This window comes from Halichondria panicea, chromosome 11, assembly GCF_963675165.1.
Source record: "Halichondria panicea chromosome 11, odHalPani1.1, whole genome shotgun sequence".
NCBI classification, from domain to species: Eukaryota; Metazoa; Porifera; class Demospongiae; order Suberitida; family Halichondriidae; genus Halichondria; species Halichondria panicea.
Genome location: NC_087387.1, coordinates 3061384 through 3070331, shown reverse-complemented (window position 1 = coordinate 3070331; position 8948 = coordinate 3061384). Strand labels below are relative to the sequence as shown.

At 40.4% G+C, this 8948-nt stretch overlaps 2 protein-coding genes across 2 annotated transcripts; one reads left to right on the top strand and one right to left on the bottom strand.

Annotated features, from left to right (window-relative positions):
- Positions 1-20: 20 nt before the first annotated feature.
- On the top strand, positions 21-3334 carry LOC135343690 (E3 ubiquitin-protein ligase RNF14-like). Its single transcript, XM_064540673.1, has 5 exons — positions 21-264; positions 1676-1774; positions 1838-2010; positions 2107-2293; positions 2462-3334. The coding sequence occupies exons 1-5, from the start codon at positions 171-173 to the stop codon at positions 3307-3309; spliced, it is 1401 nt and encodes a 466-aa protein (XP_064396743.1). The 5' UTR covers positions 21-170; the 3' UTR covers positions 3310-3334.
- On the bottom strand, positions 3289-8036 carry LOC135343692 (DNA primase small subunit-like). Its single transcript, XM_064540675.1, has 9 exons — positions 7794-8036; positions 6398-6555; positions 5824-6004; positions 5442-5646; positions 4984-5176; positions 4667-4787; positions 3741-3872; positions 3504-3599; positions 3289-3452 (listed from the first exon to the last, which is right to left on the bottom strand). Exons 1-9 carry the CDS (start codon positions 7960-7962, stop codon positions 3427-3429), a joined length of 1281 nt encoding a protein of 426 aa, XP_064396745.1. The 5' UTR covers positions 7963-8036; the 3' UTR covers positions 3289-3426.
- Between the last annotated feature and the right edge of the window lie 912 nt (positions 8037-8948).

Here is an 8948-nt window from a genome sequence, read left to right as displayed (position 1 = left end):
AACTTGCTACTCAAAATCCAATCTGAAGCCTCAATTCACTTAGTTCAGCCATTTTAATCACTGAATTTTATCAGCCACTCCTAAGAAAAGCACAATTCACTGAGACGTCGCCTTACCACACTGACATGAAACTCAGCTTAGCAAAACGTCTTACTGCCTAGTCTGATCTGATGTGTGACAGACAGGATCAGCTTGACGAGGTGGAATTCCTTCAGGCAATGAGCAAGGATGATGAATTTCAATGGGATGAAGACAAAAATACAGGTAGAATGAAGTCGACGTGTATTTAGATCTATACCCTCCTGATCCTATGGATCATATGGATGGGGTGCCATTTGTGTTGTTTCAGGGAGTTCTAAAAATCAGTCGGATGTTTACACAGTCTATCTTATAACTTATAAAACAGTCAATCTTTTTATAAAACATTAACAGCAGTCGATGTTTACCATAATTATCATCAGTCTTCTTTTTGTAGTAAGTCGACCCCTTTACTAGTACGACAGTAAACTGGACAGTGTAGGGAGGGATGGGGCTGCACAGAGCAGGCTCGAACCAGTTGACCTTAGATCACTCATTGGGTTTCTCCGCTCACACGCTCTCTTTTTTCTAATTCTCTCGCATTCAAAACCTGTTATGCAGTAAAATGTTATTGTATCAAATGTAATAAGCTGAATAAGATCGAGTTGAAGCTAAGAAATTTGGACTTGCATGTTGGCTATAGAGCAAGCATCCAGATGCTAGTCATTCCTAAACCCATCCTCTTTTCAGCTGATCTCTTACCCTAGATATTTGCAACCTTTGCTGCTCATCGTTTAGCCATTCGTGAAAATCAAACACTGGAAATCCATCTTTATATACGCATTTTATGACGGAGAGGTATTTAATCGGATGCTCAGCACAACGTACATTATGCATCTTTTTAGCAACAGTCGTGGTTGATTATTTCCCCTTGCAATTCAGTATGCTATTATATACCGTTCCTATTATAGTTGCGTTAGTTATTTTCATAGAAATCAACTTTAGGGTGGGTTGAGTGCATGGGTTGGGTTGGAAAGATCTGTCCCTAGCTTCTATTGTCCAGTTATGTGAGCAAAACTGTAGCCCAAGATTTAAAGTGAAGCTCTGTATGTATGATTACAGAACGTGTAGTTTAGATAATAATTATTGTCACAATACTCGAGAACTACAGTATATACCGTATTACTAGAATGTTTTGCGAGCATCAAACATTTGCAAAATTTGCGAGGGTTGATCAATTCGCAACAATAAATCCGCAAAACCTGAATTATTACTAGTAAATACACACGATACTTGCCAGAACGCAATAGTTAGATCGCAAAGGGTCAACTTTTCTGCTGATTTCGCTCATTCGCAAAGTTTTTTCACCAGCAAAATATTCTAGTAATACGGTACTCGTATAGCGTGAAATATTCGAGGCACTTATATTTCGTGGAATGGCCTCTAAAAGAATTTCGTTGCACAATGTTGACTGCTTACTGGAAGCCACGCCTTTAATCTTTGCAACGTTATGCTGATAATTCTAATTAAAAAACAATTTTCTTCGACTTAATTTTCGTGAGGATTGCTAACCCACGAAATCTGCGAAAATTAAGCCCCTCAAAAATGTTGCGCTATATACGGTGTTGTGCATTATGTAACATATGCATATGTATAGGTGTTATATCGGGTACGCTGAAAGTGTCACTACAACTAGACCACCAAATCACACTAAGATTAGCCAAGAGAGAAAAGTCATCCAAGGAAAGACCACAATGTACGTATTATTTATCATATAATTATCTTCCACATTAAAGTGTATCTTCTGGTTTCATTGTAGCTGTCAAGACAGCTCCCATCAAACCTTTGTTGGAGACACAACGCAGTGAAGAGAGAACCTCTCAGGTTGAGCATCTCCCTCCATTTTCACTGTACTTCCAACTACCCACATTGTATCCTTCCTCCTCAAAGCCTGACTACTCCCTCACTTGTCAGTGGCTCAATTTCACTCAAGTACGTTTCACAACATGAACTTCATCATCAAAGCTGAATGCTTAACAGTGCAGCTAAAGTTAATCGTGCACGTTATCATGTCCTTTGTACATTTAGTTGTCGCTATTGTGCAAGTCTCTGGATCAAGTGTGGGTTGACAATATGGGGAGTGTTGTGCTCTTTAACTGGCAGCAACTGTTAGCAACTGATGCATTCTCAGTTCTTGGTATCGAATCGACAGTTTGTTTTGAGTTCGAGGACCCACAACCACCCAATCCTGGCTGGGACCCTCGAGCTATACAAGGTAACTCAGATCTACTTTTAAAATGGCATGCAACCACTCAACTCCCAAACATGCTCACACATTGAGTATTGTATTATGTTTGTATAAGTAGGTTTTACTATCAAATTAACATACAGTAGCTAAAGTTCCTTTAAGTGTAATTGTTATTGTTATGTGTTTCCAATGCAGATGTCAGCAACCCCTATATGGTTCTTCCTTTTCTCATTGAGTATGACGAGAAACAGAAGCTCCTCTTGTTCAACGAGTCCTTCTTTGACTGTACGGTGTGCTATGTAGCCAAGCAAGGAACAAAGTGTGCTAAGGTCGCTCCCTGCCACCATGTCTACTGTCAAGAGTGTCTCTCTTCTTACCTGAAAACAAAGATAGTTGACGGAGACGTTTCCAAAATTGAGTGCCCGTCGTGTAACACGATCATTCAACCGTCTTTGATAAAGGAGCTTGTTACTGCTGAAGACTACAATCGATTTGATAAACTGCTTCTTCAACGAACATTAGAAGGCATGATGGACGTTACGTACTGCCCCCTGACTACCTGTAGGTGTGCTACAGTGAAAGAGCTAGATTCAAACATGGCACAATGCCCACGATGTTCATTCTGTTTCTGTGTTCTCTGTAGACAAACCTGGCACGGTGTGGCTCATTGCAAACTGTTGCCACAAGATTTGAAGGAGCTGGTTGAACTATGGGACACCCTTGAAGAAACTGAAAGGAAGGAGCTAGCCGAACAGTATGGGGGAAGAAAGAAACTAGAAACAGCCTTCCAAGAGTTCGAGTCCCTAAAATGGGTTGATAGCAATGCCAAAAAGTGCCCCATTTGTTCATCTAATATCCAGAAGACGGAGGGCTGTAACAAAATGACATGTACTCAATGTCAGAACAATTTCTGCTGGTTGTGCGATTCACCACTGCCCAAACACGATCCGTATAGCCATTTTAAGATAGGGCCTAACAGCAGGTCACAGTGTGTGGGAAAACTGTTTGTAGGATTAACAAGATTTGAATTAGATGATTTTTAGCAACGAACGTTAATATTAATAAAAATTACTGTAAAGAGAAAGAGTACATATTCAGAGTACATATTCTAATGGCGCACATGAAGATTTGAGCTTGAGATTGGGGAAGTCTTTTATACGTCAAAATTCCAGAGAATTTTGTTGATCTGTGATTGGAAATGACTATATAATTTCATGAAATGTGCACACACACACACCTTGTTTTTTCTGTCGCATTGCATCTTTCTTTAGATCTAGTAGGAATCGTTTACAAAAGAATTGCATGTATGGCCCCAATGATGACTTGTTGTATCCTGAAAGAAGACAGCACTTGGGAAATACACAAAACAAACAGCGATGTTAAAAACTAAGTTCTAACTATGAAATTCCTTCTGTCAGCATTACATAACTGCACGTTCATAATACCTATTACACATGTATCATTATACATGTACCTGAGCTGTTTCCTTCATCCTTGACACTAATAAACTCATCGCAAATCTGTTTTACTGTGGGCACGGCAAACGGATCAAAACTTGTCAGCTTTTCCATATCTTTGCCTGTCTCTATGGGCACACATACACGACCTGGGGGGGGGGGGGTTAAAAATAAGTACACGTTTACGATGATATACATGGTACTCTTTGATTGAATTATGCAGAGATATTTAGTCTGTTATGCTACCTTAGGGCATATCTTGTTTGTTTCGAGGCGCTTAAAAATGAGAGAGAGAACATTTATGTATTACATGGTACATGTGGCTTTATAAAGTTTTGTCGCTTACGAGGACGCCATAAAACGGAAATGAGATTCTGTCAGCATCTCATACACATGTGGGGTGAGGGAGTACGCATGACATTGAGAAAAAAGAGGTTCACGTACTTCGAGTTAGTGGTTTTGTACAGAAAGTATCCCAGTGGAAACAGAAGACTGATGGCTACAGATTATTTAAGTGTAGTGTTACCTTATAGCGGGTTATTTTCGTATGGTGGAAATTTTTGGTATTGTAGAGCACCATACGACAATTTAAGCTACGAAATTATTCTACCACAATACGTTCACGTAACTATCCTAAGCTGTACCAATAATTATGTCATTGTGCAGTTCATATACATGTAACAATTTCCATCTTACGAAAATTACCCGCTATACAGTATATGCATTTCCTGTCGATGAATAAATATCAAAAGGGGGTAGATTTGCAGAGGTAAAATTCAAAATGCTAGTCTTAACTCGATAATGTGGCTAGAAGCCTATAGAAAACTAGTCGAATTGCAACCGTTGAGCAGTTACAGCTAGAACCAATTAACATAACTGTATACCTCTTGTATATATGTGGTTTACATTTGGTAGTAGCCTATAATAGTAATAGGCAACACACCTGTTTTGGGGTGTACACAGAATGGACTCTTTAACAAATGGTTGATTCCCTTGGAGACATTCACATCTAGTCTTGGATACGACCACTGAAGCATGATCTCGTCAATCAGAAACATATTATCCTGGGGGGACGGACAAATGAATACAGTACAGTGGTCTGAATACTCGAAGTTGTAACAATAATTATAATTATTACTAAAAGACGCCCATATTCAACACGGCAACATTTAGATAAGTACTGACAAACTAAATATACTTGCACTGTCAACTGACTTATTAGGCATGGGAACAAAGTACCAATTCACGTGACTGGCACACCTTTAATTCACTTTTCAGTCTCCCCCACTTTTCTAAAGACGACATTGGAGTTTCAGTCCACTCCCTGTCCAGGTCATCAGCCACTTTCTTTGGTAACAGTGCTAGCACCTTTTTCCACTGCTCGGCTGTTTCAAAAAAATCCTGCTCTACCAATAGATCTTTAAAGCACGATTTGATTATGTCTAGAGCGGACCTGTGGGGATACAATCATACATGCTTTAATCGGTGAATACAAAACCATTGCGTGTGCCTGTACTTGTATGCAGCTACATGTATATAATATACATGTAAGGAAACGTCATCTTGACTTTAACGTTTATAAAAGAGGTTGAGCAGGAGCACCTGGTTCGAATATTGTAACGAGACGAGGCTTAGAGCTTGCAATTGCTTTAAAGTTTTGACTAGTGTATACAAATTATAGGTTTACAAAAATATTAATTGTAACATGCACACCACACCTTATGGAGGGATGCATGGGACTACTTCCCCTGGGAAGTTTGACCTTCTTCCCCTGCTGCTCTCCTCCCTTAATGAGAGTGAGGTACTCGACGATCGCTACCCTCGCTTCCTGAGAGAGAGCAATCGCTTGTCGGTCACACACCCAGCAATGGACACCTCTGCGACCGCTATACACCCACAGAAGGTGCTTGAAACCAAAGTCCTCTGGTGAGTTAAGATACATCGACATTTAGAGCTGATCTTTAAGACTTCATAATGTACAGGACAATTTTGTGACTAATGCGCCACCATTTCTGACGCTACCTGCTCCTTTACAGAACCATTAATCATCAACTATTAGTTTAAATCTGCTTTCTGACATAACAGGCACAAAACATGTACCTCTGAGAGCTCTGTCCACAATCTTGATAGCAATGATGATGAACTTCCAACACTTGGGACAAATCTGTGCCTCCCTACAGCAGGTGCGAATGTCATCATAGTCCGTCATGTCGATATCAAACACCAGCTCTTTCTTCACAGCTCGAAAACTGCCCTTTGGCAAACGACTATGCAAACATGGCTGTGAGTACGTAAGTGAACAATGTATTTGTTTACTGTGTGATGCAATAGTTATACTGCAAGTTGAGGGATATAATTATGTACATTGTGCTCTTTTTGTAAAATATGAAATTCTTCCTATAAACATCAATCACTTGGCTAACACATTGATCACTTAATTGGCTAACATTGCATGCAAAATTTGACATCTCTTCTTTCAATTGGAGATACTTAACTAGTTATAGGCAGCTGAAATTATTAGCCTACCACTTGGAGGTATGTATGTCTATCACTTGGAGGTATGTACGTCTATCACTTGGAGGTATGTACATCTACCACTTGGAGGTATGTACGTCTATCACTTGGAGGTATGTACGTCTACCACTTGGAGGTATGTACGTCTATTTGCACATACTTTGCTATTGAAGATTGCTCCAATGTCAATCTTGTACGGGTTTGCTTTTCTTATACCCTCCTCCAGAGACTCTCTGCTCTCAAACGACTGGTACCGCACGTACACATCATCTTCCAGAGTGAAGGAGAACTCACGATGGCTGAACATTTGATCGTCACCTGTTTAATATACACGTAGTGTGCTAGGGAGCATAGTACGTTATAGCGGGTATATTTCGAGGGTATAAATTTTCGCAGAAATGCAAGGTTTTCGCAGATTTAATTTTTGTGGAATAGCAGCCTTTTTGCAGCATGCGATATTAAATTCGCCGTTATAAATGTTTGTGGTACATGCTTAATCCGCAAAAACCACGAACATTTACACCCTCGAAATATTAATTTTATGCTTTTGGTTGAAAATGTTATTAGCCACATGGATGTACTAAACGCTTTACTCAAAATTAACAATCTCTAATCTGCTTCACTTCTGTTTGAAAGAACAGGGTCTTTAACATGATATATAGATGCTGACGCCAGAGGAGTAGTCTCGCACCAGCCCCGATTAAAATTGGGTCTGGAGAACTTCCATCAACAAGTTGTGAAGGCCTTAAGGCCTTAAGTGGGTGATAGTAAAAGTAAATAGTGGTCACAAATAATGTTAATGACCACAGTGTGGTTACAATAATGTGAAAACCACAGTTCTGCAAATAAATTATGTAGTTGAGAGTCCTTGGTGCTCAGTGCTCAAATCAGGATGGATCTACACATGCAAGAAGGAGAGAAGCTATATAGCAACTACTCAGAGTCACTAGAAAGATCTAGACTGAGCTTAAACCAGGCATGTTATGTTTCAAGGTTCTCAACAATGGCATGGATTCAGTTCTCAGAGCAAAAGATGCAAATCAAATCTTATTTGCAGTACTGCCACTTGAATATGGAATGCTGGTTTCAGGTATATGCTGGTTTCAGGTATAGATGTATTTATATAGTCTAGTAGGAGACATCCTTGAAGCTTAATGTCTACAACTCAGCTCTTGCTTCTGTGCAACTACCCATGGAACTTCTCTTTCTTTCTGTGATCTTCTGGGATAGTCTTACAGCATAAATATAAGCCATTATTGTCGGTTGAAACTGTAGCAAGTTGGGCAAGAAGAGGCTGCTTTGCATAACTATATTTTCCTTCTTTTTTCCTCCAATTGACCACAGCGGTTAACACGCCAAGAAATTTTCGGCGTGTTGACACAACTTCTACATAGGAAGTTCACCAGACCCATGTTATCGACCTAGCGTTCAAATAGAAAACATCCGGGGCTGGCTGTGCGAGACTACCAGAGGAGGGCCAGTTCAATCACTACAAGTTACAGTGCAGTGATTCATGCACGCATGTCAGACCTCCTCTGTGTTGGCCCCTTGCTCACCATAGTGAAGCCACTCCCAGTACTTGTCATATGGAAACAGTGATTTGTAGTATATCTTCAGCAAGTGGGGTAGCTGAGACCTGTCATACTTATTCTCGGAAGAGTCCTGTTCATCAACAGCAGCAGCAGCAACATCCAGTTCTTCTTTCACAGGCAGATCCAGTTCCATCTCTAGCTAGCTATAGCTAGCTCTGCTTTTCTGAAATAGCCGCCAGGTGGCAAGGTGAAAGGTTAATATCAAAATTAAGACAAAGTGGGCGTGGATAGATCCTGACATCCATATCCACTGAATCTCTGTATAGATACATAATGCTATAATCATAGGCATCCATACACAGCTAGCCAAATGCTGGGTCCAGCTCTACGTACGTGTAGTCTACAAGGTGAGAAAGATGTGATGTTTATTAGTTTATGAAAGCTAGCCTTGATAGAATAGTGGGCAGCCTCTGGTGTGCATGCAGCCAGATAGTTTGTTTTGTGCCTGTCAATGTTGTAAAACTTGCTGAATATGACTCTATGAATATGACTCTATGAGACCACTACCTCAGCTCCAAACTAATAATTATCGGCCGTACCCCAAGTACATGTCCATGTTTGTAGTTAGCTGGGTGTGGGCCGGCCAACCGTTCTGAATGGGCCAGGGGACACGTACGCTTATAGGATTTGTATTGCTGCCCAATCAGATTGATAACCATGCCCAGCGTACAGACGTTTCATCGGCGAGGTCTGACTTCTGCGAGACTAGTATACATGTAGATGATCTACAATATGCATTCCAATGATTAGGTGCGCTGTGTATCGTCTGCAGGTGACGAGGATGACTATAAAAAAACTGGCAACTAGCAGACCAGCTCAGTGGTCATCTCTTCAGTTTGGATGGCCACTAGGGACCCATTACCAGCTGTTCGGTAAGCTGCAGAATACATACATTTTCCCGGTCAATTTGTGACCGAACGTTGGAGTCTCTGGTCTGCAGGGTTTCATCTTATGGAAAGCCAAACGTTTTAAAATTACACATAAAATGCGCTTACGATAAGTACGAAATAGCATGCGCAAACATTCATTCAGTATACGCGCATTAATAACCATTCACGCGTGCAAAAGCAACCAACTATTCACGCGAGCAAAATTTACTCCAACTCAAAAGTTCACCCA

What these genes read in the sequence shown, in the direction of transcription:
- LOC135343690 (XM_064540673.1), top strand. Translation starts at nt 171, where the DNA reads ATGTGTGACAGACAGGATCAGCTTGACGAGGTGGAATTCCTTCAGGCA. An exon ending in GGATGAAGACAAAAATACAG is followed by an intron (nt 265 to 1,675) that starts GTAGAATGAAGT and finishes GCATATGTATAG; the next exon opens with GTGTTATATCGGGTACGCTG. An exon ending in AGTGGCTCAATTTCACTCAA is followed by an intron (nt 2,011 to 2,106) that starts GTACGTTTCACA and finishes TTGTACATTTAG; the next exon opens with TTGTCGCTATTGTGCAAGTC.
- LOC135343692 (XM_064540675.1), bottom strand. Translation starts at nt 7,962, where the DNA reads ATGGAACTGGATCTGCCTGTGAAAGAAGAACTGGATGTTGCTGCTGCT. An exon ending in CTGTGTACACCCCAAAACAG is followed by an intron (nt 3,873 to 4,666) that starts GTGTGTTGCCTA and finishes CCCCCCCCCCAG; the next exon opens with GTCGTGTATGTGTGCCCATA. An exon ending in GGATGAAGGAAACAGCTCAG is followed by an intron (nt 3,600 to 3,740) that starts GTACATGTATAA and finishes GTCTTCTTTCAG; the next exon opens with GATACAACAAGTCATCATTG.